Source organism: Mesoplodon mirus (assembly GCF_964341445.2).
Source record: "Mesoplodon mirus genome assembly, chromosome: 2".
Lineage (NCBI taxonomy): Eukaryota > Metazoa > Chordata > Mammalia > Artiodactyla > Ziphiidae > Mesoplodon > Mesoplodon mirus.
The window spans coordinates 2,078,379-2,102,577 of NC_138977.1; the positions used below are offsets into that span (position 1 = coordinate 2,078,379).

The following is a 24,199-nucleotide window of genomic DNA, read 5'->3' on the forward strand; positions in this document are numbered from 1 at the left end:
GGAAGCCCCCACACATTAGTTTTGATTTTTCTTTTCTTTAAGCTTGTCTTGGAGTGCCTGAAAATACTCTAAATGCCTAAGCTGAACTGGAAAAAGATATATACACAGGGCATACATTATTATTATCTTTTTAACATAATGTTTTCGTTAGTATCTAGGCCATTTCATTCATTCTTCTTCACGGTGCTCAACCGACCTACGTCTTTTAGTTATTTTCCCTGAAGGAAATGAGAATGCCATCTCTCTTTGGTGAAGTCCAGAAAAAGCTCAGTTTTTTTTTTCGGTACGCGGGCCTCTCACTGCTGTGGCCTCTCCCGCTGCGGAGCACAGGATCCTGACGCGCAGGCTCAGCGGCCATGGCTCATGAGCCCAGCTGCTCCGCGGCATGTGAGAGCCTCCCGGACCGGGGCACGAACCCGTGTCCCCTGCATCGGCAGGTGGACTCTCAACCACTGCGCCACCAGGGAAGCCCAAGGGCATACATTATTTTTAACCTCCTCTTTTTTAGGTAGTTGAAAAAAACATCCCTGAACTCTTGCTGGTTATGTGAGCTATACTAACACCATTATATCATCTCATAAAAAGTGTATAAATCAGGACAAAGGGCCACGTGCTTGTTCTTTACAGTAGAAAGGCATCAAACAGTCAAAAGAAAGTAGTTTTCATGTCTGAGGAATTACTACCTAACTCTAAGTTTGAGGAACACCAACTTTCTTTATTTTTTCCTGCGGGAAATTTGCAAATATGATGCTATACACTGAAAATCAATCACTCACATTTTCCACTAAATACTGAGAAATAGTAAAGCAGCCATTAGAGCTTTTAAGGTTATTTCCAAGCAGGTATGTATGGGTGTATAGGTATAATACAGCCTTCAAAAGTACCCTTAGTTCTTAATATTTAATATTTGAGAGAAACTAAAAAATGTTATCATGATGGCTTTAATCTATAAAAAATTATTGGTAAAACTAACAGGTGGACGACTTTACTTGCATTCTCCTACTCTAATGAGCACTGAGGGAACATGGCTATTATTCTGCTTTTGACTGATCAAAAAGAGTGCAAAACATCTACACTTTATACTTTATTTAAAATTAATAAAACAAACACAGTTATAGGTAAATGACAACTCAGTACATTTAGCTGTATAATATAAAAATTTACGTATTCACAAGCACATAGCTCCTTCACTGACACCAAACATTTTAGTCTACGTAGTCAAAGTCTTCTGGAATTCCAAAATTTTTATCAATTTTATTTTCTTCGAACCCAAATTTTCTTTTGGCCCAAGATTTTATTGCAAATATGTTATCTATAAAGAAAATTGAGAAATATTTTTAAGAATTGAAAACATAATCACAAAACATTTCAAATGTAATTACATTCAGTTTTTTTTTTACTTCTATTACTTTTAGAAGTATCAAAATAAGGAGTTTTCTGTATCTTCAAGAGTAGCAGCAATTAACTTCAGAAGAAAGAAAAGATTTAATGATTATTTTGAATAAACAGATTTCATATTAAAAAATTCAGTAAATTAGTTGCCACTAAAGAATACCTGACTTAAAGAATAATCCAAAGCTAGGGAGAGGTTAATGGTGCCTCTTCCACATTTCCACAGCAGAGGCAGGATTCTGTTACCTCAGGAATTAGAGTTGCTCCTGTTCCCAAATGGAACCCCTTTCCCTCCCCCACAGAGAGAATGGCTTCCAGACAATCAGGCCAGGGAGAAGGGGTGAGGAGGAGGGAAGGGATTCTCTTAAGACTAAAAGAGGAACAGATATATCCTGAATGCCTTCTAGGGAATTTAAATGCAGTTTACCACTGAAAAAAAATGTTACATCTATATAAAGGGATTTGTCCCAAGGAAATAAATTGTGTACAAAGATTTATGAGCAAATCTTCATCCCAGTGTAACAAAAGAAAAAAATAAAAGCGATCTAAATGTCTAATCAAGTAGAAGGGTGTCAATGCATAGGCAGTGAAGGATGCAAGGCAGTACCAACGTGCTCACAATGGCTGCACTGAGGGAATGCGAGTGACGGTGAGTTTTCTTTTTTTAATTTTACACATTCTCTTTAATGTACATATACCATCTTTATAATGAATATGTATTATAAATACAGAAAAATAATGGTATACAGTTTTCTGGTTCAGATTTCTATAAAACATTAAGCACTGTGTTAGTTGTGATAATGAAATGAAGGGTTAAAGTAGGTTCGTTTGTTGTGTTATTGGCCGAATTATCACCTCCCCCTAATTCATATGTTGTAGTCCTAAACCCCACTACCTCAGAATATGATTGTATTTGGAAATTGGGTCTTTAAAGAGATGATTAAGTTAAAATGAGCCCACTGGGGTGGGCCCTAATCCAATCTAACTGGTGTCCTTACAAGAAAAGGAAATGTGGATACACTGAGACACCAGGGCCAGGCATTGGAAAGACTCTGTCAGGACACAAGGGGAAGAAGCCAAGGAGAGAGAGGCCTCAGAAAACACCAAACCTGCCTACACCCTGAGTTTGGACTTCCATCCTCCAGAACTGTGAGAAAATCAATTCCTTTATTTACGCCACCTGGTCTGAAGTATATTGTTATGGTACCATTAGGAAATTAATATATGAAGTTCGATCACTCTTAAAAATATTGTTTTAGGACGTTTAATTCCAAGTATCAGATATTGATAACTAAATGTTTAGAATGAACATTTAGTTATGCTTGCTGAGGTGAATACTACTATATCAAATGGAATAATGTTAACAAAATATCCTCATTTCTTTAACTAAAGAGTTATAGGATATCAACCGGCATTAAAGTAAATATTTATGTAATGATCTAAACCAAATCTCTACTTTGCATAAGAACCTAAGAGAGAATGCTACTAGCATGAGGGACTCTAGAATAATCTGTTTACTTTGATTAGTGTCTACACAACCTGTGCGATCTGGACAGTCACAACCAAATATTTATAGAGGGCCCACTGCTACATAAGACAGCTATTAAGTGTATTACAGGTATTCCAGAACATAAAGAGCCTACGCCTTCAAACTGACACAAGAGTAGAGAGAGAAAAATCAATTTATCACGAAACAATTCCAAAGTGATATGTATGCTAGAGAGAAAAGATCAAGTGTTATGTGTACAGCTTGCAGAATAGGCTCCAAGAATACAGAAAGACTTCCAGAAAACAAGAGGACAGATGCAATGCTGTAGGAGCCTTGGAGGAATGTACTTCAACCCGGGATCAGGAGGGAAGAAAACAAGGCACCATAGTAAGACTAGAGCCTCTGCAGGAAGGAGTTCCTGGTTCATGTGAGGGCAAGAAATCATTTTATTATAAACCTTCAAAGATTCAGAACAAACAAAAGAATAAACAGGGCTTCCCTGGTGGCGCAGTGGTTGAGAGTCTGCCTGCTGATGCAGGGGACATGGGTTCGTGCCCCGGTCCGGGAAGATCCCACATGCCGTGGAGCGGCTGGGCCCGTGAGCCATGGCTGCTGAGCCTGTGCGTCCGGAGCTTGTACTCCGCAACGGGAGAGGCCACAACAGTGAGAGGGCCGCGTAGCGCAAAAAAAAAAAAAAAAAAAAAAAAAAAGGAATAAACAAATAAAAAGCCTCTTTATACAATGCTTAATGGACCAATTCAAAAAGGCTCTGATTAAATATGTCCTTGGGCCACTCGATATCTGCCTTCAAGACAAAGTTACCCGCAATCTTGATAGTTCATCCCTGTCAATTAATTTTTCTATTATGTGGAAATGTTTATGAATGGATAAAAAAATACTTTTTTTTTTTAAAGAAACAACCTTAAGACTGGTAGAATTCATATTAATTTATATGGTGGCAAACCCAAGATATATACAGGAATAGGATGGGCAATATCACATGCAAGAGTCTACGTTAGGACCTCACAACATCTTTCCCCCCTCACTCATTAAGATGCCTCTCATACAAAGTCGTGAAAACTCCACTATCTTAGTTATTAGGCAAGGTTTTATATAATTTGATAAATCATTTTTAAAGTTACTTAATGTCACAAAACATTTAGATGTTATATTTCTAGTTATATTTATACCCTGAGGTGACTTCTCATTCTATAAAATTGAAATACTGAATTACTGAACAGTAACTATGCTCAATTTAAAATACATTTTAGGGACCTTTTCAGTATAAAGAAACCAAATCTTAACTAATAATTACATAACAATCTTTAGTTATAAGTATTATTGATGTTTTCTTTTTGTTTGTTTTGAAAACAGGAAGGTTTTCTGAAGTGTAATTCGTTTTAACTCCATGATTTTTTCATAACACTTTTATGTTGGAAGGAGCAAGTTGTAAACTCAAATGGAAATATGGCTCTTAACAGCTGTTTCTACTGTTCTGAAAATATCATCCTTCCTATATGATTTTAAAAGTTTCAGGTTCGGAGCTTCCCTGGTGGCGCAGTGGTTGAGAGTCCGCCTGCTGATGCAGGGGACACGGGTTCGTGCCCCGGTCCGGGAAGATCCCACATGCCGCGGAGCGGCTAGGCTCGTGAGCCATGGCCGCTGAGCCTGCGTGTCCGGAGCCTGTGCTCCGCAACGGGAGGGGCCACAACAGTGAGAGGCCCACGTACTGCCAAAAAGAAAAAAAAAATAAAAGGGCTTCCCTGGTGGCGCAGTGGTTGAGAGTCCGCCTGCTGATGCAGGGGACACGGGTTCGTGCCCCAGTCCGGGAGGATCTCACATGCCGCAGAGTGGCTGGGCCCGTGAGCCATGGCTGCTGAGCCTGCATGTCCGGAGCCTGTGCTCCGCAGCGGGAGAGGCCACAACAGTGAGAGGCCCGTGTACCGCAAAAAAAAAAAAAAAAAGTTTCAGGTTTTTTCTCAGCTAATAACACAAGGGAAAAAAAAGTTGTTCACATTTTTTTAATTATAATTTTCGAAATTTATGATCAACTGGAAAACATGAAAGGATGTTTTTAAGAGACAGGGAAAAGAGGAGTATTTGTTTATCAATGTGTCTAATGGTGTGCTAAACGGCTTACGAACTGTTTTATTTAATACTCCCAAAATGTGAGGTAGATATTATCCACATTGAACAGATGAAGAAGCAGGGTCAGAGAGGTTCAATAAATCACATAGCAAATAAGGAGAACAACCTGGATTCCTTTGAAAGTCAAGTTCCTCCCACTATATACACAGACTGCCTGTGCCTACTGTTTGCTAAGCTGCTTTGTTAATTAGGGGAAATCACTTTCTGACTCGTCTTATTTTTAACCTAAAAATCCACTTGCCTTTTTTCTTACTCAAAATTTTATATTTCTCAAACCTATATATCACTGTATTTATTATTTATTTATACTTTATTGGACACACATTTCATTATTCTCTTTTATTTAATGTTAGTTTGCTGTTTTTACCCTCCTCTGTTCTTATCACTAAAGCATTACACTATTTAGGAAATAACTGTAATAAATAAGACTGCAATTTTATAGGAAACAAAGGCCAGTTATATTGATTTTATCAGTGTACTTAATTCTAAAATAGACAAGGAAAAATGATTCTTAAGTTTTCTGTGAAATACAGAGGTCTGGACATGGAATCAGGGAACTCTGGCTCTAATCCCTGTTCTTCCAGCGACTAATCACCTTTGACTTAAGGCAGCTACTTCAAGCTTTCTCCATCTCTGTGTCAGTGCAATCTTATCCATACTGTCCCACAGAAACAGAATAAGGGTAACAAATATAAAGGCATTAAAGACTCTTACCAGGATGGAAATGTTCAATTACCATTATTTTATAATTAAATACTGAAAAAACATCAGTGTAACTTCCAGACAGGTTTTAACAATAATCATACTTGTATATAATTCACAACAATCATTATTTATTAACGTTCTTCTAAATTTTAAGACACATAGATAATGCCTCATTAGTTCCCATTTCTTAGAATATACCTGGTATAGACCAGAGGGTGTATCCATTGGCAAATGGATTAATGAGGCATTTACATGAAAGCAGGTACACAGAGAAGACTACCCCGTGTGGTGGGTGAGAGCTTGGACTCTGAAATCTAATTCCTGTTCCACTGCCTAGCACCTGTGTGACTGTGGGTTCCTAGTGGCCTCAGCTTCATCTCTAAAATTAGGGATAATAATCCTATCTACCTCATAAGATTGTTGTGGAGATAAAATGAGAATGCACCACAGACACGCTTTAAAATGCCTGGCTCATAATCAGCCCTTGACAAATGTTTGCGATTATTATTATGAGCAAGAAGGCAAATCTTTAGGATTGCATGAAACTCTTAAAAGTTGTATCTTGAATTAATATATAAGAAGGTTAAGTGATTAGCCCAAGTGATTTATCTGGGAAAAGTTACACAAAACTTAAAGTAATCATTGGTTTTACAAAAATGCCTTGCACTTTACAAAATGACTCATAATAAGACTTAAAAAATTCCTTAAGTAAATGAAATGATTTAAGATATAAAAACTTGACTAATACATACACTGTCAGAAATGTCTTTTCTTGAACTTAACCGGGCACAATAGCTCCTGCGTTTCATATCATAGTAAGTGTACAAGGGTTTGACTAGTTTATCAGGGCCACTGTAATACATACCAGTCCATCTGTTAGCAGCTTCCTTGGCCACTTCATTTGCTTGACCTGAAAAAAACCCAACCATATATATATAGATTCATCTTTTTTGGAAAAAAAAGCTCAAATAGTGACACTGTATCTCACAAACCTGCTCAACTTCCCAAGGAAATTTTAGATAGTTGCAGTTATATTAGTCATGAATAGAAAGTCAATGTGAACAATTTCCCTTTCCTAAATGTCCACTATTATTGTACATCCTGTTTAAAAACATGTTTAACCGATATGTTTCTCAAATAATTTATGCCAGAAGAAGATAAACTAATTTAAGTTTAATGATAAGCATTTAAGTGTATACATATTAGACAACAATAAACTTGACAATACAATTTTAATGGCCATACAGTAGCCCTGAAGGAGGAAATATTTATGTTACATTTATTTATACTTCTTGCTGTTAAATGTTATCTGTATCTATATGATGTCGTTCAAGTTAATCTACACAGCACATAACAATGCCATGATCACCTGGGCATAAATAGTATTCATAATGATAGCATTTATTTATTTATTGAAATACAAGTTATATACCAAAGAATTCACCATATTAAAGTGTATTATTCAGCGGTTTTTAGTATATTTACAAGGTTGTACAACCATCATCACTACCTAATTCCAGAACATTCTCATCACCCAAAAGGAAATCCCATACCCATTTGGAGTCACTCCACTTCCCCTTACCCCCAGCCCCTGGAGACCACTTATCTACTTTCTGTCTCTATGGATTGGCCTATTCTGGACATTTCATATAAATGAAATCATATATGTCTGGCTTCTTTTCACTTGGCACAATGTTTTCAAGGTCTGTCAACTGTAGCATAAATACTTCATTCCTTTATACTGCCAAATAATATTCCATTGTACGGATACACCACATGTCGCTTAGTCACTCATCAGTTGATGGACATTTGGGCTGTTATTACTAATATGAATAATTTAACAATTTTTGTGTGAACATGTTTTCAGTTCTTTTGGGTACCTACCTAGGGGTGGAATTGCCGGCTCAAATGGTAACTATACATACCACATTTTGGGGAACAGATAACTTGTTTTCCAAAGTGGTTGCATCAACACACCATTGTAAAGCAATTATACTCCAATAAAGATGTTAAAAAACAAAACAAAACAAAAAACAAAGTGGCTGCATCATTTTCACCATCCCACCAGCAATCTAAGAGTTCCAACTTCTCCACATCCTCACCAATAATTATGTTGCCTTCTTTTTATTACAGCCATCCTAATGGGTATCTCATTGTGCTGTGATTTGCATTTCCCTAATGACTAATGATGTTGAGCATCTTTCCATATGCTCATTGGCCATCTGTATATTCTCCTTGGAAAAATGTCTATTCAAATCCTTTGTCTGTGTTTAAATTTTTTTTTTATTGTTGAGTCATAAGAGTTTTTTTAATGTATATTTTTGATATTGGACACTCGTCAGATACAGGATTTGCAACTATTTTCTCCTATTCTATGGGTTTTCTTTCCACTTTCTTGACAATGTACTTTGACACACAAAAGTTGTTAATTTTGATGAAGTTAAATTTATCTACTTTTTCTTTGGTTGCTTGAGCTTTTGATGTCACATCTAAGAAAACTAGGCTACAGAGACACACATCTATGTTTTTTTCTAAGAGTTTTATAGGTTTAGTTCTTACGTTTAGGTCTTTGCTCTACTTGAGTTAATTTTTGTATACAGTGTGAGGTGGGAGGCCGGGTTGATTCATTTGCATGTGGATAACCAGTTGTGCCCAGCGTCCTTGGTTGAAAACACTATTTTGTTCTGATTGAATGGTCTTGGTACCCTTGTTCAAAACCTTGTTTACTTCTGGATGCTCAATTCCATTTCATTAACCTGTATGTCTATTCTTATACCAGTACCAAATTGCCTTGATTACTCAAGTTTTGTAGTAAGTTTTGAAATAGGGAAATTTGAGTCTTCCAACTTTTTTTTTCCCCAAGGTTCTTTTGGCTGTTCTGGGTCCCCTACATTTTCATATGAATTTTAGGACTAATATCAATTTCTGCAGAAAAGAAATTGGAATTTTGGAGGTTTTACAGTTAATCTGTAGACCCATTGGGGGATATTTCCAACATGACAACATTTAGGTCGTTCAATTCATGAACACAGGATGTCTTTCTATTTATACAGGTCCTTAATTTCATTAAATGTTTTTCAGTTTTCAGTACAAGCCTTGCACTTCTTTGATTAATTTTACTCCTAAGTATTTTACTCATTTTGATGCTACTGTAAGTGGAATTCTCTCTTAATTTCATTTTCAGGCTCTTTATTGATAGTCTATAAACTACAAGTGTTTTTTATATATTGATTTTCTATCTTGCAATCAGCTGACCTCACTTGTGAACTCTAATAGTTGTATTTTGCTGTTGTTCTTGTTGTTTTGTGGGTTGTTTAGGGGTATCTATCTATCTAAGATCATGTCAACTGCAAATAGAGATAGTGTTCCTTTTTTCTTTCCAATATGGATGCTTTTTATTTCTCTTTCTTACCTAATTGCCCTGGCTTGCATTTCCAGTACAGTGTTGAACAGAAGAGGTGAGAGTGCTTTGGGGAAAGCATACAGCATTTCACCATTCAATATGTTAGCTGTTCTATTTACAATAGGCAGGACATGGAAGCAACCTAAGTGTCTATTGACAGATGAATGTTTCAAGAAGATGTGGTACATATATGCAATGGAATATTACTCAGCCATAAAAAGAAATGAAATTGAGTTATTTGCAGTGAGGTGGATGGACCTAGAGACTGTCATACAGAGTGAAGTAAGTCAGAAAGAGAAAACTAAATACCGTATGCTAACACATACATATGGAATCTAAAAAAAAGGTTCTGAAGAACGTTGGGGCAGGACAGGAATAAAGACGCAGACGTAGATCATGGATTTGGGGACACGAGGAGGGGGAAGGGTAAGCTGGGACGAAGTGAGAGAGTGGCATGGACTTATATACACTACCAAATGTAAAATAGATAGCTAGTGGGAAGCAGCTGCATAGCGCAGGGAGATCAGCTCTGTACTTTGTGACCACCTAGAGGGGTGGGAGGGAGACGCAAGAAGGAGGAGATATGGGGATATATGTATATGTATAGCTGACTCACTTTATTATAAAGCAGAAACTACCACAATATTGTAAAGCAATTATACACCAATAAAGATGTTAAAAAAAAAAGTTAGATGTGCATTTTTTTTTGGCTGCACCACGTGGCACGTGGGATCTTAGTTCCCCTACCAGGGATGGAACCTGTGCCCCCGGCATTGGAAGCACAGAGTCTTAACCACTGGGCCGCCAGGGAAGTCCCAGCTGTGCATTTTTTACAGATACACTCTTTATTAGACTGAGGAAATTCACTTCTTTTCCCAGTTCATTGAGTGTTTTTTATTACAAAAGGGTGTTGGATTTTATCAAATACTTTTTTATTGAGACAATTATGTGGGGTTACCTCCACATTTATTCTATAAATGGGCTGCATTAGATTGATTTTTGTACTTTGAACCAACCTTTCATCCCTGAGATAAATGTCACTTAATCAGGGTGTATAATCCTTTTTATATACTGCTGGATTTGATTTGCTAGAGCTTCATTGAGAATACTTACATCTATATTTGTAAGCAATACTTAACTATAGTTTTTTTTTCTTATGAAGTCTTTGGTTTGGGTATCAAGGTAATACTGACTTCAAAGAATGAGTTAGGAAGTGTTCTCTCTTTTCTAATTTTTTTTTAATTGAAAAGTTACTTCTTTAAATGGACAGAATTCACCAGTGTAGACTTGGCTTTTCACTGTAAGAAGTTTTTAATTTCTAACTCAGTCTCTTAACATGTTATACATCTATTTACAGAGTTCATTTCTGCTTGAGATAGTTTTGGTAACTTGTATCCTTCTAGAAATTTGTTCACTTCATATAACTTATCAAATTCATTGACATACCACTGCTCATAGTATTCCTTTATAGTCCTTTTTATATCTGTAAGGTCAACAATGATCCTTCTCTTTCATTCCTGATTTTAGTAATTTGAATCTTCCTTTTTTCCTGGTCAGTCTAGCCAAAGTTTGTCAATTTTGTTGATCTGCTTAAAGAACCAACTTTTGGTTTTATTGACTTTCTCTTGTTTTTTGATTCTCTAGCTCTTTTATTTCTGTTCTAGTCATTTTATTTCCTTTCTTATATCTGCTTTGGGTTTAGTTTGCTCTTCTTTTTCTAGTTTATTAAGATAGAAGGCTAGGTTTTTGTTTTGAGAGTTTTCTCTATTTTTTAACATAGGCATTAAAATATTAATAAATTTCCCACTGAGCAATGCCTTCATTGCACCCAAAAAGTTTCTGTATGTTTTCATTTTCACTATCTCATAGTATATCCTAATTTCCCTTGTGATTTTGTTTGAGCCATCCCTTTTGGGAGTGTGTTGATTAATTTCAACATATTTGTGAATTTCCCAAATTTCCTTCTGTAATTTATCTCATAACATTCCACTGTCATCAGAAAACATACTTTGTATTATCAATCCGTTTAAATTTATTGGGACTTAAGCTTAACATGTGGTCTACCTTGAAAAATATTTCATGTGCACTTGAGAAGAATGTGTCCCCTGCTGTTGTTGAATGTTCTATAGAGATTTAGTTGGTTTGTAGCATTAAGTCTTCTAATTTCTTGCTTATGTTCCATCTTGCTATTCCATTCTTTATTGAAAATGGAGTATTTAAATTTTAAACTATTATTGTTGAATTGTCTATCCCTTCAATTCTTTTGGTTTTTGCTTATGTATTTTGGTTCTCTATTGTTAAGTGTATATATGTTTGTAATTGTCATATCTTCTTGAAGAGTTGATCCTTTTATCATTACAATTATAAACTGTACTTCTTTGTCTCTAGTAACAAGTTTTGTCTTAAAATCTATTTTCTCTGGTATTGGTTTAGGCACTCTAGCTTGCTTTTGGTTATTGTTTTCATGGAATATCTTTTTCCAGCTTTTACTTTTACTGTATTTGTGTCCTTGAGTCAAATGTGACTCTTCTGTAGATAGTATATAGTTTATGTGTTTTTAAAGTATTCTGCCAATCCCTGCCTTCTAATTGGAGAGTTTAATCCATTTACATTTAATACAATTACTGACAAAGTAGGATTTACATCTGCCATTTGCTATTTATTTTCTATAAGTCATATGAATTTTTGTTCCTCAATTCTTCCACAGTTGCTTCATTTTATGTTAAACAGATATTTTAGTGTATCAGTTTAATTCCCTTATTTCTTTTACCAAATATTTTGGGGATGTTTTCTTAGTGATTGGCCTGGGGATTACTATTAACATCTTAATTAGAATGAATACCAATAGTACACAAAAGTTTTGCTCCTATGTAGCTCCATTCCCCTCCCCACTTTTATACTGTTATTGTCACAAAATATATTTTATACATTGTGTGCCCAACAACATGTTTATCAGTATTGCTTTATGCAGCTGTAATTTAAATCAGATAGAACATAACAGATACAAACAAAACTACACATATACTGTCCTTCAGGTTTACCTATGTAAATCTATTTTATTGCTTCATGTTGATCAAGTTACTGTCTAGTGTGCTTTCACTCCAATGAGAAGGACTTCCTTTTTTTTTTTTAAGGGCAGGTCTGCTAATGACAAACTCTTTCACTTATTTACCTCAGACTATCTTACTTTGCCCTTCATTTTTGAAGGAAAATACTTCTGTATATAGAATTCTTGGTTGACAGTTTTTTCTTGCAGCACTTTGAATATGTCATCTCAATGTCTCTGGCTTCTATGGCTTCTAATAAGAAAAAAGCTGTTAATCTGACTGAAGATCCCTTATATATAATGAGTTGCTTCTTTCTTATTGCTTTCAAGCTTCTTTTTATCTTCTGACAATTTGATTATGGTGAGCCTATGTGTGGATCTCTTTGAGGTTGTCCTAATTGGAGTTTATTAAGCTTTTTGGATGTGTAAATTAATGTTTTTCATCAAATTTGGGACATTTTCAGCCTTATTCTTTTGGCCCTTTCTCTCTCATCACTTTCTGGGACTACCATTGTGAGTATGTTGGCATTCCTGATGCCATACCACAGGTCTCTGAGACTCTGTTAATGTTTCTTCACTCTTTTTGATTTCTGTTCCTCAGATTGGATTATCTCTATTGAACTATCTTCAAGTTACTGATTCTTTCTTCTGCCTGCTCAAATCTGCTGTTAACCCTTCCAGTGAATGTTTTACTTAATTATTATAGTTTTCAGCTCCAGAATTTTTATTTTGTGCCTTCTTAATAATTTCTACCTCTTTATTGATATTCTCTACAGTAAACCCCCTACATATGAAACTTCAAGTTGTGAACTTTCAAAGATGTGAACATGTGTTTGCATGTCCAATCAAGTAAGTCAGTTCACATATCTGGCGTACACGGTCACGTGCATGCATCCTCCACAAGTGGTTGTGCTTTTGTGTACTTTACTTACAGTACTATATAGAGTAAAATAGTACAGTATCTTTATTTCAAGCCAAGGATGCCCAGAAGCAAGCATAAGAGCAGCAGTGATGTAGCTGATACAGCTAAGAACTGCCAAGCGATAACAATGGAAACAAGAGTGAAAATAATTGAGAGAGTGGAATGAGGCAAAATGATGGAATCGGAGGCCCAGAGAAAGGATGAAGAGAGACAAGAGGAAGAAGAAGTAACTGAAGAACTGTAGAGATTCAAAATGCAGGATATGGCAGGGGATTTTCTTTATTTGAGGAGGCACTGTTAGTTTTTGAGGCACAGGACCCGAATGTTAAAGCAGCCGTTCAGAATCCAATCCAGTGCTACCGTGTCAACTATGATGAGAAAATAAGAGCTATGACCCAGACATCACTGGATCGCTTTTTCAAGAGGGTAGACAGAATTGAATCCAGCAAGGAACCAGAAACTGTGCCATCAACATCAGGCGTGAGTGAAATTGCAGCTCGCCCTCCGTCTCCTATTGCTGACGATCCTTCAGCTCTACCAGCTCCCTCCTCCTCTCTCCCTCATCCAGTCAGTAACTCTTCTTGCCTGTTCACTCGATGCCAGCCCCTGTATGCCAGCTGCTGTACTGTACTACTGAACTTTTCAAGTACTGTAAGATTAAAAATGTTTTATTTTTTGTGTTTGTTTTTTATGTATTATTTGTGTGAAAAGTATTATAAACCTATTACAGTACAGTACGTTATAGCTGATAGTGTTAGTTGGGTACCCAGGCTAACTTTGTTGGACTTAGACCAAACTGGACTTACGAACATGCTCTCAGAACAGAACTTGTTTGCATGTAGGGGACTTACTGTATTTGGTGAGATATCATTCTCAGACTTTCCTTTAGCTCCTTAGACATATTTTTCTTTAGCTCTTTTAACATATTTAAAATAGCTGATTTAAAGTCCAAAATCATGCATGAGCCATATTTTCTTGTTTCTTTTCATGTCTTGCAATTTTTTGTTGAAAACTGGACATTTAAACTAATATAATGTTGCAACTCTGGAAATCAGATTCTTCCCATCTTCCCAGGGTTGCTGTTGCTGCTACCTGTAGTTATTGATAATTTAGTGATTTCTCTGAACTAATTCTGTGAAGTCTATATTCTTTGTTATGTGTGGCTACTGAAGCCTCTAGTCAGTTTGATTACTGATCAGCCAATGACTGAACAGAAGTTTCCTTAAACACCTGGACTAAATCTTCAAGTCTTTGCTGAGAGTCTGTGTGTGTGTGTGCTGGGGCAGGTTTCAACAATACTCAGGCAATTTACAACTCTGCTTTAGCCTCCACTTCTGTACAGAGTGTCAAGGTCAGCGAGCAGTGGGAGATTAGGACCATCTCAGGTCTTTTCTGAGAATGTGCACAGCCCAAGGTGTGCATGTGGCATTCTAGATTTCCAGGAATATACTGATTTCAAGGCACCTATGAATATCTTTTTTGGCCTCTCCTTTTAAACTTTTTGGTTAGTCTACTCTTTTCCTTAACTGCTATTCATCACCCAAGACAGCTATGAAGTTAAAACTCTTGCCTGTAATTGTTTTAGACAAATACTCCCCAGGAAGACGCTGTTAGTGATGGCATACTCCAAGTCAGGTCAAAAAAAAAAAACCAATCCTTTCTATTGGTGGCTTTTAGGGAAGTACCAGAGACGCCAAATAATGACAATTCTTTGGAGTGAGGGTCTTAAAGAGCTCCAGGTCCATTCTATTCCCTTGATACCAAGAAGACAGGGCCATTATTTTTCAAGATTATTGTTGAGCTGGAGAGTAGGAGAGGAGAATAGGGCAAGTTAAACACCACAAAGCTTGCTCTTCATGCAGAGATCAGGCCATTTTTCTTGAACAGACAATTCTTCATTCAGTTTCTAAAATTCTGGAAAAGTTGTAACAATGGAATGGAAGTATACATTTTCAAAGGTCCTCACTCCACCATTTTCATTGTCATCTGGGCACTTATTTCTAAGAAAATCTCTTAAATACTTCTAAGATTTACTTTCCAAACCCTTTATTGTGAGAATTCAGTTTTTACTACAACTTATTTTATCTGTTCTCACTTAAATAATGTTCAGAGTAGCTAAAATAAAAATTTATTATTGCTTTTACTTCTCATTTCTTGGATATTTGCAACTAATCTTATTAATACTTGTTTAGTGATATCAATAATTCAATTGACATGATGAAATATAAATATTTCCTGCAGGAATTATTGAGAAATAAGAGATAATACATAGCTCTATCTACATGAACATAAGGGTTACAGCTATTATCAGCAGAAAACTTGTTTCAAAATAAGCGATGACGGACTTAGAGATAAGCCTGATTATTATAATTTGGGTACTATAGCCATGTTATTAAGAACCGAATCCTATTAAATTTGTGAAACTCATAATCCTTTAATCTAGTATAATCTGTTCTGCAATAACACATGGCCAAATCCTATGAAGCCCATCATTATCAAAAAGCACATTTTAATAAAAACAATAATCTTGGGGGGAACCTTCAAGATGGCAACGAGTAAGACGTGGAGATCACCTTCCTCCCCACAAATACATCAAAAATACATCTACACGTGAAACAACTCCTACAGAACACCTACTGAATGCTGGCAGAAGATCTCAGACTTCCCAAAAGGCAAGAAATTTAAGGGTAAAGATGGAGACCAGAATTCAGGCAACCAGTATAAAATTATAGTTGCAACTTCTATCTCAACTATGCTATTCTACTCTCCAGAAAACACACCATCCTTAACATACTTGAAACATCTTCCTTCAAGTTTTATTACCTTTCTAAGAGGTGATGCACTTGCCAAAATTGCCGCATGATTCAGAGGTACAAGGGATATCAACATCTGAAGTTACATGCTTGAAATGAGTTTTCCCACTTCATGAATTAGTCTGGCATAATTCTCTACTCTTAGTGATTTTCAGTACCTCAAGATGATCCACTGGCTTACGATCACAATCAGTATATTTCAGAATAGTTTTGTAAGTCTAAATAAGAGGTTTTAGTCATTTCTGTGTGGACAGAAATCATCAAATTATGAAAAGGACTAACAATGAGAGGTCACAAGTGGAGGTGGTATCAGTCAGGGTCATCTGCCCAGGGAAAGAGCTGTGGCAATACAATGGGGACCACAAAGTGAAAAAGCAGAAGCCTTCACTGGGTATGGCTAAGAGCTATGGGTCCCTAGACAGAAAAGGGAATGAGGCGGGTAAGCAAAGAGTTGGTACTTCAAGAAAAAAGTCCAAGAATTGCACAAAACTAAAATCAGGAAGGAAGGTAGAACCAAGTAAAAGTGATAAATGAAGGATCACATTTGGTTACTGTGAAAACAGAATTTCCATGATCAACTGCTAGAGGGCATAGCTATGCTGATCCGGAAAATAAACCACCTGAAGGTATTAAAAATCTGGGTTAGAAAACTGTTTCTAAAATGCTCTTTCACAAGAAAATGCTCTAGATAGGATACACACCATTTGATGTCCTCTTTAACAAGCAGTCTGTGTCTCCTTTTAAAGGTGAATCATGAGCAGCCCTCACTTCCTAGTAGTGAACTCCTAACTTGTCTCCTGCTGCTTTGATGTGCTTGTGTTCACTGAGGGTCATTTGATATTAGTTAAAACTTTAAAACAGATTAAAGTGCTTAATTTTGTAGCACATTCAGTTAGTACTTTCTTCTGCAGGAAGATGATAAATGAAATGAATCCATGGGCAGCACGAAAGAGCTCACATGTCTCCCCAAGTACTTAATTCACAGACAATGACTGGCTCAGAGGGTTCTTCTGCCTCCACTTTGCTTTGAAAATCACCCTGGGTAATCAGCTGAACCAGGGCTACTACATATTATCTAGGCCGTGCATGGACTACACGTACTTGCATGGCATCTCCTGGAGTTGTGCAAAGCGGAACCTGTCTCTAAAATTAAGTTTAACTTTAGATTATACTAACTGAACTGCTTAAATTTTTTTGTAATTGTAAAGAATACCATCAAAGTTAATTGTAACCAAACTGTTCTCAGGTTAATTTAAAAATACCAAATATTTTCAATCTCTCTCAAAGTCTTCAATCCCATACTATAATATCAGTTTTTCTAGATGTTTCACTTGATAAAGTTTCCTAAATGAAAAGACGGGCTAAAACAGAAGAATATGAGGAAAGTTATGCATACTTTTCTAAGCAATTAAATGCAGTATCTTTCATTTCCTCAAATATTCAAAATTCTATCATTACATAAATGTAAAAAATATACTGAAAATGAAGCTTTGGGGACTCTGTTTTAAAAGTAAGGAAAAACATCATTGGAATATTTAAAAAGCAAGTCAACACACAGACTACTTTTCTGCAACTTGTAAACTCGTATTTTTTGGTATTACTTTTCCTAGAAGATAATGGTGGATTTCTTTCCGGAGTCAAGGTACTTGAGGCCAACTTGTTCTCTGACTTCTCGGTTTCCTAAGCCGATATTTTATGTCTTTATCCTGCTACCCCACTGACCGTCCTTAGTCTGGAAATGCTCATAATTTCAAAGTTGTCACTGTTCAGTGCTTTAACATTAAGGCTCCTTAATGCAAATATTAATGCAATATTAATATTATTAAGGGCTTTATTTTCTCATATACGTGGAGAATGGTTACCAGGCAACCAGAAGTATAAAGTATCTTTGTTAGCAAAGTTAAAAACCCTCAAGGTGTAATACAAACTTACGTATTTCTTCCACAACTTGCGGGTCACATTCTTTGTATTTTTCTACTTCGGCCTTTAGCTGTTCCCTTTGGTCTCGAAGTGAAGAAAGCTCTTTTGCTAGCAAGGTTCGCTCTTCCTGTATTCAAAATAACATTATGTACAATTAAGACAAACAAAATGCCATAAGTTTATACATTTTATAAACATTTGATTTTCTCATAACTGATACGCATTAGGTTTTGATGATATTATATATACATATACATATATATTTATAGTATAAGAACGAACTCAATTCTCATTTTTCTCTGCAACCTCAATTATCTTATACATACGTTAACTGAATGGAAATTAATATGTAGAATGGAATGCTCATAAATAGATGAGAGGTTACCAACTATGTCTGAACTCAAAAGAGGACTGTCATCACATTAGGAAAAAAATTATACCACTTCTTGGGTAGTTTCGCAAGATTGTATCTATATATATGTAAGTAATATTTTATGGCAACATCAATCATTATAAAATTTTCCTCGAAAGTGTTCTAGATAATTTTCCAGACTTCAAGGATGATTAACCTTTAAAAATATCACAAATAACAGAACTGTAGCTTGTGACCTCCCATCACTTTCCTTTAAAGGTAAACCAGAATAAAGCTTTTACACAAAATGATCCAATAAACACCATTTGAAATTTCTAGCCACAGTTTTCACTAACAGGTAGAAGTAACAGTGCTATCGGTATTCAGTTCATATGTGTGAAAAATAAGTCCAAATAAAACCCAAATACTGGAAAAGGTTACGGTACAGAATTACAGGAAAAGTCTGAGGCAAAACCAAATAAGAGTTCAAACTGCCTGATGGGACTTGTTTAAGGTTCCTTGCTAGCTTGTATTTTTGTACTTGTATTTTTCTACTTTTGCCTTAAGCTATTCTTCTTGGTTCCAAGTGAAGAAAGCTACTTTTGCTAGCAGTTATATAACAGAATGCATGTACAGACCTCCGAAGTAGCAGAGTCCAACAGAACTGTGCAATGATAGAAATGTTCTAGATTAGTGTTCTCCAATGCAGGAAACTACATAGGGATACTACATAGAGATACTGAGTACATGAAATGTGACTGTTACTGAGAAACTGAATTTAATCGTATTTACTTTTAATTCAAATGTAAATTGTTACATATGATTAGTGTATACCACATTAGCATAGCATAGGAGAGATTTAAAAATAACTGCAATATAAGATGATCATTATTTGCTATTAACACCCAAATTATACATACTCCACAGTGAAAAACAAGAGGAGAAAAAGCTAATGAAGACAGGAGAAGCAGGGTGGTGACTATCTGTGTGAATTCAATGACAGCTCTCCAGATACCCTGAGTTGGGAGCCTGGTTATTAGCACCAAGACCTTTGCCAAATTACTTAACCTTTTTTTGCTTTCAGTTCCTCAAATGTAAAAATGCACATAGTAATAGTAGCTACCTCCTTAGACTGTTGGCAGGATTCAATATAGAAAATGTGTTTGGAACAGTACCTGCCTGGCTCATAGTAAGCAGAATATATATGTTAGCTATTTCTTTTTCTTCATTACCATCATCAGCAGTATCATCATCACCATGAATAATATCTAGTAGATAGAAAAAGCTTTCAGATATTTCTGAAAACTTGTGACTAGTGAACTCAGGATGAACACAAGAGTTCATCTTTCTCAGGAGTCTTTCTGAACTACTATAATCTGATAGCTGTAGGTACCAACTGGGTTTGCTAGTGGGTTTTTTTTTCCTAGTTTCAGTGGTTACAGTGGACTAGGCAACCTTCAGCAGACTGGCTGACTACTTTGGGGCATGAACATGTCACCATTAGTTGAAGGTGCTTCTACAAGTTATTGCCAAATCAAAGGAAAAAAACAGGATCAGATAAAGAGGTGGTAATTGCTGTCAACTGAAGAAGAAATAGAATCGTTTCAGGTTACGCCCAGAACTTACCTTCCCTTAAATATTCTTCAGCAATTACCATTCTCCAATTCCTATCTGTCACTGTCCTGACTATTCACATGAAAGAATGTATGTAAAATAACTCTGAAAAGCATAAAGCCATGTAAACCTGTGATGTATTCTTTTCTATTGGGTTGGCCAAAAAGTTCGTTTGGGTTTTTCTGTAAGATGTTACAGAAAAACCCAAATGAACTTTTTGGCCAACCCAATACAATGTGACTTTTTTTTTTTTTTTTTTTAATTAATTAATTTATTTATTTTTGGCTGTGTCATGTCTTTGCTTCTGTGCAAGGGGCTTTCCCTAGTTGCGGCGAGCAGGGGCCACTCTTCATAGCGATGTGCGGGCTTCTCACTGTCACGGCCTCTCTTGTTGTGGAGCATAGGCTCCAGATGCACAGGCTCAGTAGTTGTGGTGCATGGGCCCAGTCGCTCTGCGGCATGTGGGATCTTCCCAGACCAGGGCTCGAACCCACGTCCCCTGCATTGGCAGGCAGATTCCCAACCACTGCGCCACCAGGGAAGCCCTGTGACAAGTTTTTGAGTCTCTTTCACAAGTGGTACAAATAGAGGTTGAGATGAAATGCTTAGAGGTTCATGTTGATCTTCAACATTTTTTCAAGTCATAAGTCCATACCTGAGATAATGATAAAACTAAAAAGTAAAGTGAATTTTTAAAAACCCCTAACATTTTAAAAAATAAAATAGTAGGTCAAAATTCATGTAAATAATTTAGAAATATTACAAGGCCATGAAGACACTGTATTGATAGTTTTCTTTCTTTCTTTAAATTTATCTATCTATCTATCTATCTATGGCTGCATTGGGTCTTCGTTGCTGTGCCTGGGCTTCCTCTAGTTCCCGCGAGTGGAGGCTAATCTTCATTGCGGTGCTCTCATTGCGGTGGCTTCTCTTGTTGCAGAGCACGGGCTCTAGGCATGCGGGTTTCAGTAGTCGTGGTGCGCAGGCACAGTAGTTGTGGCTCTGGGGCTCTAGAACTCAGGCTCAGTAGTTGTGGCACATGGACTTAGCTGCTCTGTGGCATGGGGAAGAGCATTGGCAGGCGGATTCTTAACCACTGCACCACCAGGGAAGTCCGATAGTTTTCAATTTATTCAGTGCCAAGACTCTTAAAAAGCTGACTCTTAAAAATTTACATAAACATTTATATAAGGCTTACTTTGTGCCAGGCTCTCTTCTAAGTGCTTTGCAAATATTAGCTAGTTTAATCACACAATAACCCCGGGACATAGATTTTATTATTCCCCATTTTACAACTGAGAAAACCGAGAAGAAAGAGTTTAGGAGACTTTCAAACCCAGGCAGTCTGGCTCCAGGGTTTATGCTTCTATGCTACACTGCTATACACAATATAATACAATAATAATAAATCTAGATTCACAATTAGGGAATCCTACCAGGTCAAATGTTCACAGCCTTTGCTGTGACTCACTTCTTTTCTAGTGGGAACAGCATCCTCCTCACAGGAAGCTCGATGCTTTTATTCTTCTATTTAGAATTGACATTATTAAAGAATCTACAGATACAAACTTACCGTTTCATGTCGGCCAATTTTAGCTTTCTCGATGCTTTTCTGCAGGTTTGCGTGCTTTTGGTTTCCCTCAGATAACTAGAAAATTGAAACAAATAAAATGGTTTGCTAAGATAAACTTGCTTAACATAAAGTTTATGAATCAAGAAGACAAAATGAGATTTGTCTTCAGCCCAAGTCAGTATAACAAAAATGTCAAAGACTACGTTGGGAACTAAGTTCTCTAATTTGAAGAAAACCAAGTACCATGAATCATTAGGGCAGACTGAAAAAAAAAAGTTTAAAATATTTCTTTTTATAGTATACAAAAAAATGTACAATATGCTTTCAATCTTTTCTACAGTCTTGATTTATTAGGTTCCCCGCCCCCAACACAAATAACTTGAGGTATATTATTTAGTTAAAAACTTAACTTGAAAGTTAAAAAAAAATCTGTTTTATATAAATTCTCTCTTCACATTTCATTTCACTTCTGACGAAAGTCTTGTTTGAAACACTCTATACTGTTTCTTATAGGCTGGTAGTACTGTGACCTGTTTCACTAACATAGAATCAAAAATGAACACATCACTGTATACTAAGTTCTTAGAGAAGAAAAAATCTATTAGATTGTTGCCAATTTTAGGCATGTTTTACATACGTTAAAAGTGAGCAGTTTAAGCATTTTATGAAGCTTAGAAAGTAGTAAGTTATATTGTAAAAGGATTAAATAATACGAGCCTAAAGAGACCTTAGATACAGAATATTCATTACCATGTGGTTGGGCCCACACCAAAAAGGACTGGTTAACTTCAGAACATTGCCTCCCCATCTCAATTTTATTAATCTCACCTGGGCCCAAGATTAAATAAATAATCACAGGAAATTCTCAATACTAAATTCTCCATCACATTTTTTGCTACATAAACTAGTTAGAAATTTTAGACTCATTTGATTGGGTAAGGGCTTTTTAAAAATATATTCCACTCCTCACTCACTCTTGAGTTATGAACATTTGGGAAATAATTAACGAACGGATGAGTAATTTCCTTTGGCTGATTCTAAGAAACTGACGTTTCACCATATGACCTTGTTATATGTAGAGGGTGAATTATATTTAGATACCCTTTTTTTCTTAAAAATCACAAACAGTAACTTCAAAAAGTTTGTAGCTTTACCCTGACTTTGGGAAATGTTCCACTTCTCAATATGCACAAAGGGAACATTGTCAGTTTTCCTTTAATGGCTCTCTAGTCCCTGATTCTAATCCATAGCATGAACAAGATCCATCTATGATGCCAAGAAGACACCACCACCAAACCAGTTATACCTCTTCTTGAGAGTAATTATCTTCCTAAGTTAAAAAAACAAAAATCTGCTGTAGAGTTAAGAGCCAAAATAAGCTTTAAAGCCCTAAATTTAGCAAAGAGATCTTGTTCTTTAAAACAAGGGTTCTCACTTATAAAATAACACTCTGTTTAAAAGGTTAATATTCTACCCTGAATGACCCACCTGAAGTAATTAATAAATGCATGTAACATCTGAATTCAGGAGTAGAGAATTTTCCAATGAAAAAATACACACATACATTAGCATAACACTTTTCCATTACAAATGTTTTTAAAATAAACAAGTAGGCAGATGTTACCCAAAAAATGAAGAACTATGTAAAAATTAGCCAATAATTAATGGACATATATCTTAATTCTATTAATGAAGTGTCTTCCAGGTATTGTATGTCTGCTTGTAATTATTTACAACTTAAAAGCATTTGAAAGAGAGCTAATTCAGGAATTCCTTAACTCTGAAGATAACCTTATGTATTTTAAATGTGATTTCATGACTCTCATTTTAAGTATCTTGGTAATGGAGGGAGGCACAATCTAAATGAAATTATCAAATGAGAAGCTTCTGCTAGTTATCCTAAGTACTGAAACAATTTGCTTCAACTCAATAGTGAAGGCTTCTTGGCTCTGTTTAGTTCTTAAAACCTGAACTACTGGAAACAATGAAAGCAACTCTTCTGAGGCAGCCCATGCTACCAGTTTTTCATCTACATATCGCTTAGAAGCAATACTGCTATAGTTCCTAACACATACCTTGGAATTAAACCAAATCCAGCCCTCAAGTGATTAAGAGCTGAGATTTTCAGCCACTCTATAGGTATTATCTAAACCACAAGTTCTAAACTTTAGCACACATCAGAATCACCTGAACAGCTTGTTAAAACACAGGTTGCTGGGCTCCACCTCCCAGGTTTTGAACAGTAGAGGTCTGGGATAGAGCCTAATAATTTGCATTTCTAACATGCTTCTGGTTAGGGGCACCACACTTTTGAGAACTACTGGACTACACAAAAACCTGTTTTCTTGCAGTAACAAACCCAACTAAAACACACAAGATATTAATATATGGGAGAATATTACCTAGTTCATCAGCAAAAATGAATTATTGCTAAATACTGTAGTCTGAACTAGAAACAAAATATCTCAATATTTCTGTCACTGAAAGAAATACAAAAGTTCACATTTACAAAAATAGAAAAAGAAGTGATACTCTATAGTTAAGAAAAGTATTCACCACAGGATTCCTTTAAAGAGCAAACTCTCTTGACACATTTCTATAACATAAAACAAGAGCCAACTACATATTAACACTGTAACAAATCCATTTCCAACTTTCACTAAACAAATAATAATTTTTAAAACCAAGTAACTCAGAAAAAACAGCAGCAGCAACAACAAAAATGTCTTGTAATTAGTAAGAACAGGATTTCATCTTTAGACTTGAGGAAGGATCTGACACAATGCTTCTCTTTAATGCATTCCAGACCACCTATACAGATA

General features: G+C 36.0%; 1 protein-coding gene across 2 annotated transcripts in view; it reads right to left on the bottom strand.

Moving 5' to 3' along the window:
- Positions 1-1,071: 1,071 nt before the first annotated feature.
- MND1 (meiotic nuclear divisions 1) overlaps positions 1,072-24,199 on the bottom strand; it is a 72,254-nt gene continuing 49,126 nt past the window's right edge. For both annotated transcript variants that reach the window (XM_082638201.1, XM_082638202.1), the window contains exons 5-8: positions 21,378-21,452; positions 17,851-17,965; positions 6,600-6,644; positions 1,072-1,312 (exon numbers count right to left, since the gene is read on the bottom strand). In XM_082638201.1, the coding sequence (XP_082494327.1) occupies positions 1,206-1,312; positions 6,600-6,644; positions 17,851-17,965; positions 21,378-21,452 (342 nt within the window). In that variant the 3' untranslated portion in view covers positions 1,072-1,205. The remainder of the gene's footprint in view (positions 1,313-6,599; positions 6,645-17,850; positions 17,966-21,377; positions 21,453-24,199) is intronic.